Below are 21,560 nucleotides of genomic sequence, written 5' to 3' on the forward strand. Positions count from 1 at the left end.
AATTCTGTCAACCGGGCTAACATTAAGAGATAAATTTTCTACCTTTTGACGAAATTAATTGCCAGTTTTTCAATCACTCCATTTTCTACACTGTTTCTAAATCTTGCATGCATAAAGTTTCTCTGGATCCAGAGTCTGTGATGCAGGTCACAGAAAAAAACATTTTTTCTAACAAAAATTTTGGGTCCTTCTCTAGAATTCACCCTACATAAAACAAAAATAAAGAAAAATTTGTAAGCTGATTTAAGTTTTTCTAATGTCTCCTCTCTTATGTTAAGAATGTTTTTTTTTTTAAATCTCGCAAATTTGAATTACTTGATGTTGTTGCTTTTCTTTGCATTTAACTTGAGCTACCCTCGTATTGCCGACACATAGTTATTAATTTTACGATAAGCAAGATCTGTTCGTATTATTTGGATTCTTCAGATGATTGTTCTCATCTTGAGTGTTAATTTCACAATGTTTCGGTTTATGTAATCTCCGGCCTTCTTCAGGGGTATCTTGTCGAACTCAGAAATCTGTCTGCAAGGATATGGTTCTTGATAAAATTCAATTGTAAAACTTACTCTTCTGAAGGTTTTATGGTTTAATCCTTAGTGCAGATGACATTTAATATACAATTATGAATTAGTTAGGATCTACCCAGTCGTGGCTGATGGAACAAGAGCTTACTATTCTCATAGATTAAATAAGAGGCTCAGTTCGAAATTCCGTGCAGTTTCTCCGAGTTTGACAAGATACACTGCAAAAGGTCGAGGGTTAAATCAGCTGAAACATTGTGCAAGCAACGAGATGAGAATGATAGTCCAAAGAATCCAAATGATATGAATTATCAATCTTCATTTCAAAAATTCAGAAACGTTAGCAAGATCTCGTTCCTTTTCAGGGAAAATAAACCTGTACATTTCTCCGAGACCAGGAAAATATTTCCGATCTGTGAATGTGATGCTAAATAATTTGCATGCAAGAAAATGTGCTTCAATCAATTGATCTCTTTTCTATTTTATTTTTATCCGACTCTTTGTGTTGATGCCATCCTTATTATGTTTCATGCCCGAGTGATATTGTCTGCTTTTGACCTGATGCATCTCTTCCTGTTCACTTAACGGTCGTTTTTAGTACTTTTGAGTTTGAGACCTTTGCTCTAACTATGAGAATGAGATAACTATGAAATAGTTAACTAATTCAATTGTCAAATCATTCGGACTATTTTTCTCATCTAGAATGTTATTCTCACAACGTTTCAGCCGATGTAACCTCCAGTCTTCTTCAGTTGCGCCTTGTCAAGCCCTAGATTCTTTATATCGAACTTGGTGTTGCATAGGTGATGGACAACACCGGAAAATATCGGATCCAGGCAAAACCAGATGTAAATCGGATTGTTGAATGATGACGTCAACCGTACATTCTAATCAAAGAATCGAGATAATGAAAAAACTAGAGAAAATATTTTAACTGGATTGGAATTGCTAAACGAGTAGTAGAAATTAAAACAATGGAAATTTCAAATTGAATATCAAAATAAGCAAACAATCAGATCCTGATCAAAGAATGTGGGTGATGTAAATGTCATAAACAAAGGCTGTCAGTCAGAGAGAGAATAGTGAGAGAAAAGCCAGCTGACATGCTTCTGCTGTCACTGCACCAACAACCATACACCACTTGCATACTCTCTCTCTCTCTTTTCATGCTATCACTGTAATGTAAATAAAGCTTTGTTGATTTAACAAGTCGTTATTTGACTACAAAAACCATGGTCATCAGTGTGTATAAACTATCGGCACACATTTTTTTTTAAATGTGAACCATAAATTATATAGATAACAATATTACATTGGGAATCCATACGGAACTTCAAACTGAACACTTTATTTAATCCGTAACAGTAATTAAGATTAAGCTATGGATTAAATAAAAGGTTACCATTCGAAACCCTGTACAGATTCCCAAGTTGGACATGAAGATTCACAGATTCAGCAAGAGCAACCTGAAGAAGGCTGGGGGTTACATCAACCCAAATGTGAGAATAAACTTCTATAAAAGAAAACAGCGGATTAAATAATCTAATTAATATGAATTATCGATCCTCATCTCAAAAATTCCGAAACAGTAACACTTTGTTCTATGTTCTCTCTCACAAATACGCACGTTGTGCTCTGATCACTAAAATTTCAGTCTTACAATCACAATTGTTATTTTCCACAAATGTTATTCTTACACCGGTCACTCTTCACCTTCTTTTTATTGCTTAGATTAAAACTTTTCACTGTTTCTCTTTATTATTCCATTTAGGATACTTTCTCTTTTATCATAAAGAAAATTTGTTTGCTTTAATATTGATTTTTTTTTTTTTTAAATATGAGATTCTATTTGTTGGGCATCAATGCTGCTATATTTTTCTGTGAATTTAATTGTGCTTCAGTTTTTGTCTCTTGATTTTTCTTAAGATTGTTTTTAACAAGAGCATCTACAATACTGAAAAATGTATTCATTTAAGAAAAATAAAACTAGTTTTGCTTGGTTAAAAGATAATTCTAAGGTCAATTTGGTTAAAGAATTTTTTTTTATTTTTTTTTGCTATTAAAAATAGATTTTTTTCCTTTTGTATTAGTAAAATATTTTCTTTGTTAATTTTTTAAAATTTTCTTTGCTGTTATTTATTTTTTTTATGTATTTATTTTTTGTTCTTTATTTTATAAAATTGTATTTTCTTTGCTATTGATTTAAAAATAACTGAAACATTTGTATAGACACCTGTTTATCTAAAGGTTCAGCTCAAATCTAGACCTAAAACAATCGTAAACTTTGTTTTTACGTCATTTGTAACCATGTGAATATTTGAGAACAGGAAAAATTTATATTAAAACTGATAACTTAATCTAAGTAATGTATTATGATTTGTGTTGAATATTTTAATTATTCTTTATTTTTATGTGTGTTATTTATTTGTTAACTGTCATTTACTTACATATCTATTTTTTATTTACTCTTTTTTAAAATGTTTTTAATAAATGAAACATTGTGATCATAGTCGTGAGATATGAAAATAATGTTGACATCTTATAACAGTGAATAACAAATGAAAGGATTCGTTAAAAAATGAAGATTGCAAAAAAAAAATCTTCATTTCACCAGTGAGCAATCAGGTGACCAAATCAAATAAGTGCTGGTCATCATTTTCTGGATTGTCACTTTCCCACGTGTGGACTATGATCCTCTAGCATGGTTGTTGATCTTCTGTTTGATTTAAAACAAATAATTACTCGTGCATGAAAGCACAATGTAGACTTTCTGAGATTTTGAAGGTTTTATTAGAGAGAGATAGTTTACTCATTGGGAGAGACCAATATCTAATTAATTACTTGTTTTTTTTTTTTCTAACTTGGTCTTAAGGATGAGAATTGAGATGCAAACATGGAAGTGACATTCACTTAGATTCTCTCAACAGACTACATTTTTAAAATACATTTGTTTCTCTCCTTGATAGCATGGTGTCATCACCTCCTCATATCATCTCCATACATTTCTAAAGGCTTTATCTAGGGAAGATACGTGCAGCTGGTTATATTTCTGTTTACTGCCAGATGATCCAGACATGTATTAATGTGGCCCTTGCCAAAATTCATACTAGTTAATATAATCACTCCTTACAGATATAGGGTCCAATATATAGGGTGTTCCAAAAGTCTTGGGCCCATTTTGACACTGAATATCTTGAGAACTTTTAAGATATTAGATCTGAAAAGAAATTTTAAAAAAGTCAATAGCCTTACAAAAAACTTAATGCATTTAGCTTTAAAATGGTACCACGTTCATCTTACTACCATTCATAGTTAAGAAAATATGAGGACTTGAAATGTGCCCAAGACTTTTGCAACATCCTGTATAATATAGTTGCATGGTTATCACCGATGAGGAGTGTCAAAGAAAGGAACCAAGATGATGAAGTTATCTACTCATATTTCTTTTTAATTTTTATTAATATTTTTTTTAATCTTATTTCTTTTTTTAAATTCAATCACTATTTGATATTATTTTTAAAAAATTGTACTTTTGTTCTGGATTTATTATTTGTGCCCAAATGGACAAGTGTTTTTTGTTAACTAGCCTGCTTGTGTTCCAGCATTGCCCGGGAATTCATAGTAAATGAATGATGAATAATACTATATGATAGTGATGTCAGTAACATTAATACAAAGAACAATAACAAAAATTGTCATACTACTACTACTACTACTACTACTACTATTTATACTTATAGTACTAACATTATTGATTATAGTAATAATAAAAAGTAATGATGATGTTAATTATAATAATAGTAATACTGATAGCAAACTCATAATGATTCTTATAGAACCTTAGCGATAAAAGTAATAACATTAACGAAGAAAATAAAGAAATACTCCAACGCTTGTCTGGAGTGATTTCCTTGTAAAAATAAAAGTTTGAATGCAATTACTTCCATGTCAATACTTCCTAATAACCTTCACGTACTCTCACTTATAAGAAACCAATGCAAATAACTGAAAAAGAAAACGACCAAAAAAAAATGTACCATGCATTCATAAAAATTAACTCCTCATATGATACGATTGCATTATTATCTTTGAATTAAAACTATGGAAGCAGAAACTGCTAACTATTTGGGTGTGTCATTAACTCCATCTTGTCTTTTGAGAAGGCAAGTAAATAGGAACAAGTGTAAGTAAATATACTATCAGAGCCACCCGGCGTTGCCCGGTCATAAAATACACTTAAATATGATATTTTAAGTCATGCAGATTTTATATTCATTATTACAGTCAATTTTCTATCGGATATTATATTGTACCCAATATATAGTAGTTATTTCGAAAATAAAAAAATAATTTGCCATCAGCTAGAATCGAAACCAAAACATATAGCCCTCCAGCCTTATTTTTTTCATTTTGAACCACATGTATATGCATATAAAAAGTTTTAAAAAAGTAACGTTGTTTGACGAATAGATGTATATTTGCGCATGCATAGATAAACACTTTAAGTTGACTTATGCCTGCCAAGTTCCAATTTTTTTCAGTTTTGAGCCCTTAGCTATTTTTACTGGCTAAAATAACAAATCAAATTTGTTGCCCACATCTAAATCCCTTATCTGTCAAGTTTCAAGTCCGCAGACCAAAAATTGACTTGGGAGTTGTGTAAAGACTGTTCCTCACACAGACAGATAAGGTCACATATTTTATACTATTATATAAAAGGAACTTTGTGTGTGTGAAAGCTCATTCGCTACAGACTCCTAAATGGCTGGGCTGATTTTTTAAAAATTTCATACAAATGTACTTAATGTGCTTGGCAGTGTTCTTAGATAGGTTTTGTATTAGAATGTCTTTGATAAGCATCGATAATTAAAATAATCCGATAAGAGAAGGAGCAAGTGATTTTGACTAAAGTCACATCTTATACAGCCTAACATCACAAGTGCATTTGAGAAGTTTTATCACCACACAAGCAGAAAGGCCCCACATATAAAATCAACAGAAAGTTCTTTGATATTGTTCGAAATGAATGTTTCTGTTTAGAGTATAACTGAACCATGATACTTGATTTTTGCATTTTAAACTTTAATTCAAGCTATTTTATATAAAAAATAATTTATAAAATAAATTGTAGGTTCTCTTTAGTGACATGTAGATTACAATGTATTGTAGACTAATTCACTGCGGAGAAGCATGTAAAGCTTCCTCCCAGTGCACGGCTGTGGATCCCCAACTAGAGCAGGCAAATAATCGATTTGATTAAACAATGGGTGATTTCAATGAGTTCAATGACAATAAAACACGAGAGAGTAAAACATTTAATCTCGAGTACAGTCAGATTTCTTTGTTATATTTAATTATTATAGTAAAAAAAATAATTATATACATATATATATATATGACTATTTCATTTAATCATATAAATTAAAATAAGATATAATTTTATGCGTAAATTTTCAGTATTTACTTCAACAGCAGCTTAAATTGCCATATATATTTTCATAACTTACATATATATATATATATATATATATATATATATATATAGTATTACAGCATAATTGTGTTGACACACTAGTTCTCATCAGATCACCGAAGTTAAGCAACTAGAGCTTGGTTAATACCAGATGGGTGACTATTTGGGAATTTTAAGTGCTGTATGTGTTCTCTGCTTATCTCAGCATTTGTTTCTAGTCGTCCTGTACATACACTTCACTTGTCACTGGTATTTAACAATGTTGACTCAGGGAAGGTGTGGTTGGAGATTGTGCACCTCCTGCCATAAAAATTTCATGCGTAGACACCCTTGCAGTGGGTATCCATAGTCTGTCAAAGACTGAAGGAGTCTTATATATATATATATATATATATATATATATATATATATATATATATATAATGTATGTATTCTTACTTTTTGACAGGAGAAGTTAAAGGCTGCTTTCTTTTTTTTTCTTTTTTTTTTTTTTGTAGTTGAAATTGTCGTTTTAACCTCACAATCGATAAACTTTATAAAAATACAGAACATTCAATAAAAGCTTTTGAAGCTTCATCCATGGAAATTTCAAATAGCGTTTTGTACTGTTGTATATTATGGCACAAGTTTAGTTTAGGTGAAAAGAGTGGCTGACAAATCAGGAATCAAACAATAACCTCAACAAGTAATTCTAGAAAAGTGATTTCTATTCACAAAAAGTCTGATTGTTCCCAATGAGCTCCATTGGGGGTGAAACAGGAACACAATGTGAACTACTATAGCAGCGCACACAGTGATTGATCTCTATACTTATTGGAGTGGAGTCGGGAAAGGTGAAAGTAGAAGTAGAAAAACACGACGACTGGTGAGAATACAAAGAACATTTATACCCAGAATAGGGTTAATGATACAGGAAGATTAGTAAGTCCGTGGGGAGTCGTCTCTGTACGACATCCGGATAGCTCTCATTGAGCGGTCTATACTTGCTGCTTATATGGCTAATGGATAAGTCCATCTTAGTGATTATAAGGGTGTGTATGTCCCCACAACACTTCTATTTGTCACTCTAAGCTAATAAAACCTCCATTAAAAAGAAGTCTTGTGTGAATTGATGAAACAATAACAATAATAGAAAGGTGTACCAGCCACAGTGTATATAATGAGAGTATACACACTTTAGACACGATGGACATAACCACTGTAGTTCAATAGAAACAACATAATGGAATCCACTTTAGTATAAGTAAATTTTAAAAAAATAACAAAACTACATTTCATTTAAATGCACAAGCAGTATAAGAGTTTGATTATTATAGTATTAACTACAAATTTTGGTATATTTAAAAAAAACTTTAATGCTTGTGTAGAGTAGATTTTTTTTTTTTTTTTTTTTTTTTTTTTTTAAACGAACACATTTCAGGTGAAAACATCATTATGTACTTACACGTCATGTCAACATTAGTATAAATTCCCAAAATTACAAAAAAATGATTCAGTTAAAGATGTGATGTATTTTTAATAAAAAAAATATCGTCCACAATTATTTTCTAACATTTTGTGTTTAAAAATAGCAGACTCTTAATTTAAGTCAAGGGAGATAAGTCAGTTCATCATACTCAATTGGTTACACAACTTTTCCACATTAAAACATACAATAAAACTCGATAATTCAATAGATTGTATTTTTACTTGTATTTATTTCCTACTGGATCATTTTTCAAAATTTTGGGAATTTATACTAATTTCGACATGACACATAAGTATGTAATGTTTTCACCTGAAATGCGTTGGTTTAAAGCATCACTAATCTACACAAGCACCCTAATTTTTTTATGGTGGTGTGTTCATGCAAAAAAAGTTACAAGATTTAATGCATCTTAAAATTTATGTAAATAGGCTACACTAAAACAAATTTATGTAAATAGGCTACACTAAAACAAATTTATGTAAATAGGCTACACTAAAACAAATTTATGTAAATAGGCTACACTAAAACAAATTTATGTAAATAGGCTACACTGAAACAAATTTATGTAAATAGGCTACACTGAAACAAATTTATGTAAATAGGCTACACTGAAACAAATTTATGTAAATAGGCTACACTGAAACAAATTTATGTAAATAGGCTACACTAAAACAAATCCAAATTGTTCTACGACGTTTTTATCAAACTTTGAGCTTCATAGCATGTCCTGTTGTATTTTAATGCTGCCACCGACATCACCTACAGGCTATTTCTCGTCAGAAGCATTATAGCACCATGGATACACCTACAAGTGAACAGTCGGTGGCTTCTGCGATACCGGCTCCTACTACTCCAGCAGCGGGCACCCCAAATCAGGCCAGCACGGTTTGTTATTTTATTTCTTTGCATTTCAGGAAATATTGTTGCCTTTTTTTCTCCTGTCACTTCACACTTTTTTCCAGTCGTACGCATCGCTTTGTCTCTTTCGTCAACAGGGCAACTTAAGATCTCAACTGCATAGATCCTCCTGCCTCTTCATCGCTTATATGAGCTGCAGCACAAAATAAATCAAAACCTAATCGTACAATGCATCCGATTAGTCAAAGCATTAACAACGGATATTGACAGAAAGTATCGACACATGTCAAAATATTATGACAAACTTAGATGCGTGTTTGTGTTATTTAGATTACTGCTTTCTCATTTTGGATATTATTCCATCCAATGGCTAGGTTTGAATTTTGTAGCATCCTGTGGCTAAATTTGAATCGTGTAGCATGCAGTGGCTGAATTTTCATTATAAGTGTCTGAATGCGAGCTGTATATGTGGTCACAATTAAACAATCGTTGCACTTAAAGTGTTAAATCCATAAATATGCAAACGAGTTCACTCTAATTTATATTCGTTGATGTTTTCACCTATTAAATAAATCTCAACCGTTGTGTGTTTGTATGTCTGCTAAACTGGAAAAAATTTTTGATTACTTTGTGCAGAAATGTTGTTTTCCCTGAAGGAGGCTCAGATAAAAACCTTGCTTGCAATGCGGTTTGCAAACTGCGCTTGCACTGTTATGTACTTTCATTTTAAATAGCTAAATTTGGGATGTTATGACATCTGTGTCTTCGTGGGCCCATCAATAAAAGCGCCTCTGCTAGTATAATATAAAGTCAAAAAATAAAAGTGATTTTTTTTTTATTTCCTTTTTTTTTTGTCTGCTTATTCTTTGCATGATACTATCTGTCTCATCTCTTTTGTGTCAAATGAACTTGACGAAATTGTGAAAACAAAAACGTGACCTGAAAAATAAAATTATGCTCAATACATAAGATGTCTCACCTTTTTTGAAAGGTGCAGCCATAAACTATGCAGTTGAGATTTTAAGAAGGGATACTCTGCACGTCTGATGCCACGGTTTTGCTGCTCTTGATGGTGTTTGCTCATATCATAATCTAATCTAACTAGACACGCGCACACATTGTAATCGGCGTTTGGTGGTTGTTTTTATTGCTTGTGTCCATGTTTGCATAATGATTTCTGTTTCCTTGTTTTTATTTTAAGATTTTATTTTTCACTTGTGTTCTCATCCACATCCAACCCGAAAACAAAATCGAAAGATGTATTCAATAGTGATACTAGTGATGGGACGATTCCAATATTTTTCTTGATTTTGATACAATTACCGATTCTGTACAAAATTCCCAATTCGGATTCTTCATAAATCTCTAAATATTTAACTATACAATTATTTTTTCTGATTACGATAAAAACATGCATTAAATGTGCAGATATTTTCTCAAGCGTAAAAATACATTTGTGGAGAATGATCTATAGATTTTATTTTTGCTGGTGGCTTAAAAGTCAATAAATATTTATTATTTTATCATTACTACCAGCAGCCAAAGATTTCGCTTTAAACAAAATCAAATAGAAAAGGAAAAGACAATTAAAAGAATTGTTTTTGGCATCGGAAAATTGGCAGAATTTTCTCATACAGATTCCGGTACCCTTAAAAGTTCCAATTTTTTCCAATTCCGATTAATCGTCCCAACACTAATAAATACATAATTCAACATCAAATCCAATATACGCACCTCATTTACATATCGACAAACGAAAAGTCAACTTGCAACACAATAAAAAAAAAGATTAGATGACTTGTTACTCATGACTCTACATGGTAGATTTCAAATTAAAACAGTTTCTTTATATTCAACCATGTGGAATCCTGTCCAACATGGTGAACATTGTTCTCCTTCGTTCAGTAGTCTGGGTCTCTTAAATCAAAGTGGAATTTATCTTGGTAGGACACCATCCAGTTCAAATCCCAGCCTTATTTCTTTGTTTCTCATCTAAACTCCACTCCCACTTAGAGACTGACCAACTGACTAGCTTATTTTCAGCTCCAACAAACTGAAAAATAGTAGGAAGTCTTTTCTTCGTCTGGGAGTTTTTTTGTTTTTTTTTTATATTTTATTCCGTTTTTAGGATTTTTCTTTGCTTGTTTCACCCCCCCTCCCTCATTTAAATTTTTTTTTTTTTTTCATTTAGTTGTAAATTTTCACAGTAAATAGAATCGGCCAATACTAGGAATATTTCAAGTAGGTCAAGTCTATAGAGTAAATGTGACAGTGCGGTCATTGTGTCTCACTAAGAGTAGATAGTCAACAAGCTAGAGCATCACTCCCTCCCCAATCTCGGGGACCTTTTTCACTTTGTACCTAATTCATCAAAGTATGTAAACTGCTGTAACCTTAATAAATGAATAAGCGACTTATTAATTTAATTTCTGAATTTTTTAGATCAGGATTATCTGTATCTTAATGTGTGTGTTATTTTAATTTACATCTTTTTTCTTCCGAGTGACTGTCGTTTAATTGTTATGACGTTCCATTTCTTCTAATAAATAATTTTATCAAGAATTAAGTTTTGGTTTCAGTTTAGATTCAAACTGATGCACCCAAGTCATATGGATATATTTTTTTATTTTTTAAATCACAACTTTATAATATATAAAAATCGATAGCAAATTGACTCTATAATAATATATACAAAATCTGTATAAATTAAAATATCATATTTAAGTGTATTTTATGGCCGGGCTACACCGGGCATCCTTGCTTGCTTAGATAAATACTTTGCAGTTTTAACAAAAGAGCTATGATACTATCAGGGAATCTCCATTTATGCTGAACGTCCACATCAATATATTACATATGAAAGAGTCCAGTGTGGAATTTCCACAGGTCCTGCTAGTTCATATTAGTTTGATCCTTTGGACTAATATTGTAAGATTGTACACATTTATGTACGTAGACTAAACCCGTATGCAGAATGTCGCAAGGAACATAAGACAAGTAATAACTTTTTTTGTAACCATATTTATTTCCTCATTCTCCACCACATGTGACTTATGTGACGTTACCCACCTCTCTAACATGATCATGCTCTCTAAAGTTATCTCTCTTCTTTTTATAGTTTTTTTTCTTATTCTGTGACATCATTTCACACCTGGCATTTGCATATAAGTATCCACACTCTGCTACACTGTTCTCATCTTGAGTTTTTGCAGCATTTCAGCTGATATAACCCCTGGCCTTCTTCAGGTGTATATTGTCCAACTCGGGAATCTGCACAGAATTCCAAACAGAACCCTTTATTTTATCTGCAGGGGTAACATGCTCTTGTTTCATCAACCATGACTGAGCAGAAATCTTAAGTAATTCACAATTGTATTTTGATTGTCGCCCACACTGAGGATTGAACCTTTAACATCCAGAAGAGTGTAACCGACAACAAAATTTTATCAAGTACTTTATCCTCTGCACTACATATTATAACACAGTTGATATCAACAGGAATATGATGACTAATTTGCATATCAAATAAGCTCCCATTTATACATGTTTCTAGCCAGTAAAATTGAATTTTTTCAACTCCCGTTTGCTTTCAATTTCCTCATTTTACAATAACAGGGTTCACACAAGCTGGAAAAGTTCCTGAATTTTGACTTTTGCCTTGAAAAGGCCTCATTTCTGTTACCTTGAAAAATCCTTGGAAATATGGAAAATGTCTTGAAAAAGCCTTAAAAATCGTATTCTTTATGTTTTAGTGTTAATGTGTTGCAATATTAAAAATAAAATTGAGATTATTTTTTTTTAAGTATTATTAAAAAATACCGTTAAACCATTTTTTAATATTGAAAATAAAATAGTAATACATCATTCTGAAATTACATATTATTGCAGATACAAGAGTTACTTCCCTTTATCACAAAACTATCTCTATTTTCCATATGACATTGGGTAGCTTCATGATAAAAGGACATAACTCTTGGATCCACAATACTAAAAATTAAACAATATAAAGTCAAACAAACACAGCGTAGAACAATCTACAATGAGGAAAACATTTAATCATACTTGGTTGGCCAAATATAAATGGGTCAGGGAATGTTAATATTGTCAACAGGTATATTGTTTTGTGTGTAAATGAAAATCACTTTTCCTGCTGTGAATTAAGTTTTTGGATTTATGATATTGTTTATCAAATTTTGTCTGGAGAAAGCCTTGAAAAGCCTGTACGAACCCTGAATAACTTAATTTGAAGATATTTAAAATTTAAATTATTTTTTCATCTGATAAATTGTTGTGGCCTTCACCTCATCACCTGTATCTTCGACATTGTGTGTAATCCTTTTGCAATCCTCGTTGTCAGTTTTTAAATTTTATTTACTTGTCAGCACTCGCATTCCAAAACCAATTTTTCCAAGAATGATAAAAAACATAATTTTTTGTTAAATATGCCCTTTTTAATTGTTTTATGTATTTTTGCTGCTTATTTAGAATTAAATCTATTTTCACAAAAAAAAAACAGAAAATCTTTTGGAAAAAAAACAAAAAAACTTTATGATGTACGTATCCATCACAAAACGAAGATGTCATATTCCAAAAATCCTTTGTTGGGATAAAAAGGAGTTTAAAAAAAGTTCAAAACCAGCTTTGAAACCTTTTCTCTTCCCTGCAGCCTCTTTCCCTCAGAAGAGACGTTGTGAGCCTGTTTCAGCTCTATCGCTATTTTCATGGCAAGTGTTCGACTTGAACTTCAATCTATGGTCCTTCCTTGACAAACTTTCCCAAAAAAAAATCATTCGACTAGCTACAGCCACTACATATGATTTTCCTCACTCACTATCTGTGCCTAAATGTAAACACAGATTCTATGAACTGCCCGTCTTTGGAACACTGTTCCGTTGGTATGCTTCCCAGTTGAATACAACATGGTAGCCTTCAAATCAAATGTAAACAAGTTCCTGTTAAGCTGTCCTCATAAATCAAATTCTATCCAATTTACATCATAAGCAATTACTACACCACCACCTTACACTTATTAATCCTTATCCTCGAGTGGTCTTTGGGCCTTGATAAGTCATGACACTCCCTCCAAGTAAAAAAAAAAAAGAATAGGCAGAGATTATGCTTTTGCACAGATGCATTTTTCAGAGTTTTTTTTTTTTTTTTCAAACCAAGAATTGTGAATAATCTGGAAAAAAAATTCAGTTATGTGTTTGAATTAGTTGTCAAAAATTTTTTTTTTTTCAAACTTGTCAATAAATTTGAGAAAGACATTATTTTTTTCTTTTAAACTCAACCGGCTGTAAAAAGAAAAAAATATTGCATTCTGATGAAGGAACAAATAAAATTGTAAAAAATGTTTTTATGTATCGCTTCCTCAGGATTTCGCTATTATTGGAAGAGTTTCTTGAATACAAAGTATATTTGATTATTTCCTACTTGTCTCTCGCTCCTGGAAGAATATTTGATTATTTGCATCTGCTATTTGTCTCTCACTCCTGAACAGGGTTCAAAAGAGTCTCCAACCTGATAGGTACTGAACTGTCATCTAACCTTCGGCCTCTATCCTATCAATGAAATGTTGCATCCCCCTGCCTGTTCTACAAGTATTTTAGTGGTGGATGCTTCGACAAACTACAAGCCCTTGTACTCCCCTTCAATGTAAATACCCCACACAAACCGAACAAGCAATAAAATCCCACCCCTACACAGTAGAGATCTTTAGATGTAAGAAAGCCTTCGACTCTAATAGTTTCTTCCCCAGAACTGCTAGACTTTGGAACTCCTTTCCGGGTTCCTCCTTTCCAAACTGTACTGACATGCAGAAGTTTAAGTGTAAAGTGAACAGACATCTTGCTGCTCAACTCCCTACATCAAAGTGACACTGTGCCTTGTTTGGGGTAAAAACGAGGGGGGGGTCAAATTTCCATAGATTTTTAATTGGCAAATTTATAGCATTGCAGCCTATGAAATTGGTTATTAAAATTTCAAATCCTTTCAGATTTATTGGAATTATTTACTTGCTATGAATATAACACAATTTTTCCCTGCGTAAAAATAACTGATGTGAAGTAACCCTATACAATGTATCGTTTCCAATAGGCCTCGTTTCTGCATTACATAACAACCATGCCATTGTACATTGGTGTAAAATGATTACAAATGGGAATTACAAGTTGTTGGTGGAAATCCTTATAAACTGAGTTGTTTGTATTAATCTATTTCATATAAAAACAATTTTATCGGTTGTGTGTATTAGTTCGTTCCCTATGGACTCAAAAAGGACTGGGCCGATTTTCATGAAATTGCACAGGAAGATACTTTATGAACCTGGCAGTGTTCTTGGATAGGTTTTGTATTGGAATATCTTTAATAAGTATCGATAATCAAAATCTAATGAAAAAAGGAAAAGACAATTTTGACCAAAATTAACACCTTAGCCTAACATCACGATTGAATTTGAGAAGTTTTATCACCACACAAGCCAAAAGGCTTGACATATAAAATCAACAGTAGGTTCTTTGATATGACAGGGGTGCCTTCGAAATGAATGTTTCTGTTTAGAGCATACTTAAAGTATGATACGAGGCTTTTTGCATTTTAAACTTGGATTTACGACAGTATATATGAAAAATAACTTTATAAAATCAACAGTAATGTTCTCTACAGTGCAATGTAAGCTAAAATGTATTGTGAACTTAGTCACTGCAAGAGGCATGTGAATCTTCCTCCTGGTATACACCACGATGGGTCCCTAACTAGAGCAGGCAATCGATCGATTTGATTGAAAAATGGGCGATTTCGCTGATTTCAATGACAATAAAAATATGGGAGTGTGAAACATTCATTGATCATTATTCAATCCCAGGCAACGTCGTGTTACCTGCTAGTAAATATTAACTATTACATGATATTAAATATCAAAAAATAAGAAATAAAATGTATAAGCATTTGTTAACTCTTTATTTTGTGATATGGTGTGCTAAAGAACACAATTGATATAACATTCAAAACTTCGATTTATAAAATAGATCAAATCAAACTTAGATCTTTCCATATGTGTAGGAACTGCCACAAAATGTCAACCTTTAATTTGATAGCCATCTATGCCTGGTAGACCAAGCAATTCGTTTTCACCTTTAAGAAACTAAAGTTTCTCCTCAAGGGAAACCATCCATAAATACCTATACTTTATCCAAGGGAGGTAATTCCTAATCAACAGACATTGCTAGTTTCACTTCAATCTGTCTTGCTTGGCTATTTTGAAACGCAAATTGTTTTTTTTAAATGCCTTGTTACTTGCTTGCTAATGGGCCTTTTTTTTTTTTTTTTTTTTTGTTGCTGTGTTTAGATTTGAATTAAAGATTAATTACAACTTAATTTACTCCATTAAATGGAAGTCACAATGTAGCAGAGTTGATCCGAATCATTCCAATGCAGCAGAGTCGACCCGAATCGACCCAATGCAGCAGAGTTGATCCGAATCATTCCAATGCAGCAGTGTCGACCTAAATCGACTGCTGCGTTGGGTCGATTCGGGTCGACTCTGCTGCATTGGGTCGATTCGGGTCGACTCTGCTGCATTGGGTCGATTCGGGTCGACTCTGCTGCATTGGGTCGATTCGGGTCGACTCTGCTGCATTGGGTCGATTCGGGTCGACTCTGCTGCATTGGGTCGATTCGGGTCGACTCTGCTGCATTGGGTCGATTCGGGTCGACTCTGCTGCATTGGGTCGATTCGGGTCGACTCTGCTGCATTGGGTCGATTCGGGTCGACTCTGCTGCATTGGGTCGATTCGGGTCGACTCTGCTGCATTGGGTCGATTCGGCTGCATTGGGTCGACAACCCTGATGCATTGGGTCGATTCGGTTCGACTCTTATGCATTGGGTTGATTCGGTTCGACTCTACTGCAAATCAGAAAATTATTTTTAGCAGAATTTGGTAAACATCAGATTTTTTTAATCAAATTAATTTTTAAATATCTTATTTTAATTAAATTAATTTTTAAATATCTTATTTTAATCAAATTAATTTTTAAATATCTTATTTTAATTAAATTAATTTTTAAATATCTTATTTTAATTAAATTAATTTTTAAATATCTTTTTTTAATCAAATTAATTTTTAAATATCTTTTTTTAATCAAATTAATTTTTAAATATCTTATTTTAATTGCGTTTTTATAAAGATTTACTTGTACATTTATTTTAACTTAACAACTTCTAATCAAATTAAAGAACTTCCACAAAATTTCAAGTTAAAGATGTTTTCATTTCAGTTAGAAACGTTATTGCTAATGTATTTGTTAATCAACGCTATTAACCATTATGCCACATGCACATGATACCTCTGCAGATGATAGTTGCATCACCTGAAATGTTGTGACTATAGGATGGGTAAAAATAATTTGTCAGCAGTTTTTTGAACACTAATTCCCCTCATTGCACTGGTTTGACTTCAGGATGGGCATCTGGGCTTACAAAAATCTTGCCTTGATTAAGGAAAAGACATTTAAAGAAACCTGCCCAGAAATAAGTTTCGGAATCTGTAATAGATAAAAGCCATCCAATGAATGCAAACGTGAAAAATACGTTTAGCCAATGGTGATGATTTAAAGAAATTCTTCCTAAAAAGTGAAAACCCATCTTTATTTTTCTTTTTTAAGTTCTTTCAAAATTATTCAATCCTGAATCTGTTTACATAATTCGTACAATATCTTAAAGAAAATCTCTGCCAAAATTCTGTTATATGAACCAATAAAAAAAATTAATTTGCATATTTTTAAAAAAAATTTTAACATGGAGTCACCACTTATCAAGACCTAAAGGCCACTCAAGGATAAGTGTTAATGAGTGCAAGGTGGTCTGTGAGACAATAGCGTAGTGATTGGTAATAGTGGAAAATGGGTCAAATTTGATTATTTAAGGGGGTGCCTCAATAACTTATTTACATTCGCTTGAAGACAACCATGTTGTAGTCAGCTGGAAAGCAGCCCTGCTGTACAGAGTTCAATAAGGAGGCAGTTCTAGGAAAGAAACTTTGTTCATTGAATTTGAGCTTAGATTTCAGCACAGAACATGGGGGAAATTGTTGACAGTGGTTGTAGCTAGACAAGTGTTTGTTGGGAATGTTTTGCAGGAGAGGGCATAGATTGAAGCTCAGTCGAGCACTTGATATGAAAATAATGACAGAGCAGAGACAGACTAGCAATAGCCAATTGCATTGAGGTGTTTCAAAATCATGTTATGTGTTTCGTTACGGGACATCGCCTGATCGAAAAAAACTAAAATATACAACCTCTGTCAAACTACTTCCCTACCCCCTCTATTTGATAAAATCAAAAGTAAAATCCTTAAACTTTTTGGCCATGTCAAACGATCAACCTGACTGTCAAAGTTATGCTTTGAAGGTATCTTAGAAGGCAAAAGACGCAGAGGGAAGCCAAGGAGAAGGTGGAGATAAAATGTTTTTGATTGGATATCTCTCAACAGTTGGGCGTCCATCAACCAACTTGCCCTGGATTGGAAGGAATGGTGAAAAATAAGTCACATAGGTTTGCAATCAACACGCAGTAAAAGATGCGATTCATGAGCGCTTGGTCATAATAATGTATACTTTTTTTTTTACACAGGAATCACCACATCAAGATCCAGAGGTCACTCGAGGATACGGGTTAATGGGTATATATTAGTCAATGGGATTATAGCGTAGTAAACATAAGTAGTGGAAATTTTGTAAATTGGATTACTTAGGTGGGGGGCGGTTCATCAAGAACTTGTTTACGTTGGACTTGAAAATAATCAGATTGTAATCAGCAAATGGAAGAGAGTTCCACAGGCGTGCAGTTCTAAGAAAGAAGCTTTGTTCATGGAATCTACATTTAGGTTTAGACACAGATAAAGAGTGTGGGAAATTATTGATAGTGGTTTTGGCTAGACGAGTGTTTTTCGTGAAAGTTTGGTGAGGGGGGGGGGCTGGATTGAAGCTCAGATGAGCACTTGCCATGAAAATAACGATAAAGCAGAGTCAGGCTCGCAACGTCTCTTCTGTGGGAAAGAGGTTGCAATGAAGAGAAAAGAGCACCCCCCCCCCACACACTAAGCTACGAATTCTATTTTGAACTCTGTGAAATTGAAATGAAATAAAATGTATATCAGAATAAAATTGTACGATTTACGCTTTTGAATGAAATAAAAGAAATGCTTGAATTGAATATCAACAAAGTTACAAACCAAAAACATTGACGACAAGCCTGCTGCAAAGAAGGGGGACTTTTTTTTACCATGCTAGAGAATTACTCACACCAGAGAATATCTTATGTCTACAAAGCCACCATTCGCCTATGCATGAGGTATTGTTGTCACATTTGGGCTAGTGTTTGTACTGCTAGTCTCTCCCCCTTAGACAGTTTGTACTGCTAGTCTCTCCCCCTTAGACAGTGTCCAAAAAAAAGTTTCAATCTAATAGGTTCTGCAATCTCTATCTCATCATTGCAATGTTGCATCCCTGTGCCTGTTTTGCAAACAAGTACTTTAATGGAATGTGCTCTGATGAACTCATAGCATTTGTGTCCCCTCAACGTACTTACTCCTGACCAATGCTACAAGCAGCTTAATCCCACCCCTTCACTATTGAGGTCCCTAGATGCCAGAAAGCCTTTTACTTAGTTTCTTTAGTTTCTTCTCTCAGACTGCCAGACTTTAGAATTCCTTACCTGTTTCCTGCTTCCCTGACTATACTAACATGCAGTAGTTTAAAAGTAATGTGAACAAACATCTTGCTACTCAACTCCACAAATCCTCTCTCTCTCTCTATACATACATACATACATACATATATATATATATATATATATATATATATATATATATATATATATATATATAGTTATTATTACCTAAGTGTTACATTTTAACGGTATGTTAGCTTAGACTATTTTCTGCCTTTCTTTTTTCTAATGAGGCCAGCCTCTCTCCCCTTCTTTCTATCTCCCTCTTTTAGGCCTTCTCCCCCTCCTCCCACTACAAAAGTATACTTACCAGGTTCATATTATTTAGCCTCTTTGGCCTACTGTTCTCATCTTAAATGTTACTTTCACAAGGTTTCCATCGATGTAACCTATGACCTTCAGATGTATCTTTTTGAACTTGAGGAATCTTTCTGTCGAATTCTGGAATTTGCACAGAATTTTGACTGGAACTGTTTATTTAATCTATGAAGATAGCATACTCTGATTCTGATTGCGTAGAAGTCCTAAGTAATTTGCAGTTGCATTTTGATTAAACCTTCAACCTCCAGAAAGGTGTAACTTTACCACTGAATTTGACTAAGTACCTTATCCACTAAACTACAGATCCTTGTGAATCACTTAGGACCTCTACCCAGTCATGGTTGATGGAACAAAAGCATGCTACATCTGTGGATTAAATAAAAGGATTCTGTTAGAAATTCTCTGCAGATTCTTGAATTCAACAGAAAGATTACAGAGTTCAACAAAATAAACTCAAAGAAAGTTGGAGGTTACGTTGACCAAAAATAATAATCAAGATGAGAACGATAGTCCGAAGAAACCAAATAATATGAATGATTAATCCTCATCTCAAAAATTCAGAAACATAAGATCCATATTTATTTAACACTCAAACCTGTTTAATGCCACGAATACACTAAAGCAAGTTCTTTTATCCTTGGCCAAAATCACTGTGAATTTAAATGTCAGCTTCCAATTTATTGCACTGACGAAACTCAATTCCACAGAAAAAAAAATCACTCCCATAGTTTTACTCATCAAAATCATTGTGCCTGAAAGGATGCTTACAATTTTCATCTTTTCTTGGTGATGGGTTTGACAAACAAAAAAATCAAATTTACTGTTAATAATTACGCATCAACCTACGTTCTCATTAAAGGCAGGCAATTACTAGGAGGAGGGGTAATACTTTGATTCAAGCAAATTTTTCCAATTTATCCATGAATGTCTGATATTTTATTAACAAAAATTAGTTTATAGTGATTTTTATTGATCTTTAAAAAAAACATTCTTTTTCTTTTTTGTTAGTATTTTTTTAACTTTGGAAATAAAACCAATCAACTGGAATATATATTTTTTTAAAGCTAATTTTAGAAAAAAAACGTTAATCTTTGACTTGATTTTCTTTCTTTCAGAGCCCTGCACCAGGAGCATCTACAGACCCACCTCCATCAGGAGAGAAAGCTTGGCTTGTGGCCCACTGGTACAATTTTGATACCAAGTAAGTGACTTCTCTTTAATCAATGACATATCTTCTCGTGCCAGAAAAAGAATAGAAAGATATATATAAATATATAAATGAGTATCCTGTTGAACAATAAATTAATATAAAGTATAATTTATTAAATTGTGTTCTTAAAGTATTTTGGTACAGGTGCATAGTTTAAATCAAACATATCTCTGCGTTCGCTCGGGTTTCGGCTGGAATAATGGCCAGATTATGCCGAGCAACAGCTCTGGTTTAGCTGCTGTCTGACATATTATTCTTTCTAGAAAAACATAGGCTCATCTTACCGGTAAAAAAGCAGCAATTTTTCTTTTTTTTTTTTTTTCTTTTTTTTTATAAATAAAAAAAAAAAAATACTTGATCAATTTTTTGATTTTTAGAATATGCAATATTAATTCCATGATCAGTAAATACAATACAGGGTTCTATGGACAAATTTATCTTTAGTTGACCTTTGACAACTAAATATTTTCGTTTACTAGCCAAATAGAAAAGTTACTAGCCAAACCTATATGATTTTAGAATATGACATCTTTGTTCTGTGATTCAAGACCAGGAGCTGTACAATGTCAGCAAATTCAAATACCTAGGGACCACAGTCATGAACAACAACAAAATGGATGAAAAGATTTCTACAAGAATGGCTAACGCTTCCATATCCTATGGAAAACTCAAACAGAAGGTCTGGCAAAATAAAGATCTTACTTTCAGAACTAAATGCTTGGTTTACCGCGCCATCGTCCTCTCATCACTCTTATACGGTGCAGAAACTTGGCCAGTGTACAAACTGGTAGCCCGCAAGCTCAACACCTATATGATGAGACACCTCCGGCAGATTTTAAATGTCAAGTGGTATGACTTTGTCAGCAACAGGGAGATCCTATCACAAGCCAACCTCCCAAGCATATATGACCTGCTCATCCGGAAAAACCTGAAATGGGCCGGGCACGTAAACAGAATGGAGAACTCCTGACTACCAAAACAGAT

General features: G+C 33.1%; 1 protein-coding gene across 18 annotated transcripts in view; it reads left to right on the top strand.

Moving 5' to 3' along the window:
• The window catches only part of LOC145263054 (sodium/hydrogen exchanger 9-like), a 328,320-nt gene that overhangs the window by 273,613 nt on the left and 33,147 nt on the right, over positions 1-21,560 (top strand). For 9 of the 18 annotated variants that reach the window (XR_013864465.1, XR_013864464.1, XM_080119887.1 and 6 more), the window contains 2 exons: positions 8,228-8,347; positions 20,482-20,567. Coding sequence is in view for 13 of the 18 variants with exons in the window: in XM_080119887.1 (XP_079976013.1) it covers positions 8,228-8,347; positions 20,482-20,567 (206 nt within the window). In the remaining 5 variants the exon portion in view is untranslated. The remainder of the gene's footprint in view (positions 1-8,227; positions 8,348-20,481; positions 20,568-21,560) is intronic. The other 9 variants (XR_013864468.1, XR_013864466.1, XR_013864467.1 and 6 more) reach the window with 1 other exon arrangement.

This window comes from Euprymna scolopes, chromosome 38 (genome assembly GCF_053919585.1).
Source record: "Euprymna scolopes isolate OS-2025 chromosome 38, ASM5391958v1, whole genome shotgun sequence".
Classification (NCBI taxonomy): domain Eukaryota; kingdom Metazoa; phylum Mollusca; class Cephalopoda; order Sepiida; family Sepiolidae; genus Euprymna; species Euprymna scolopes.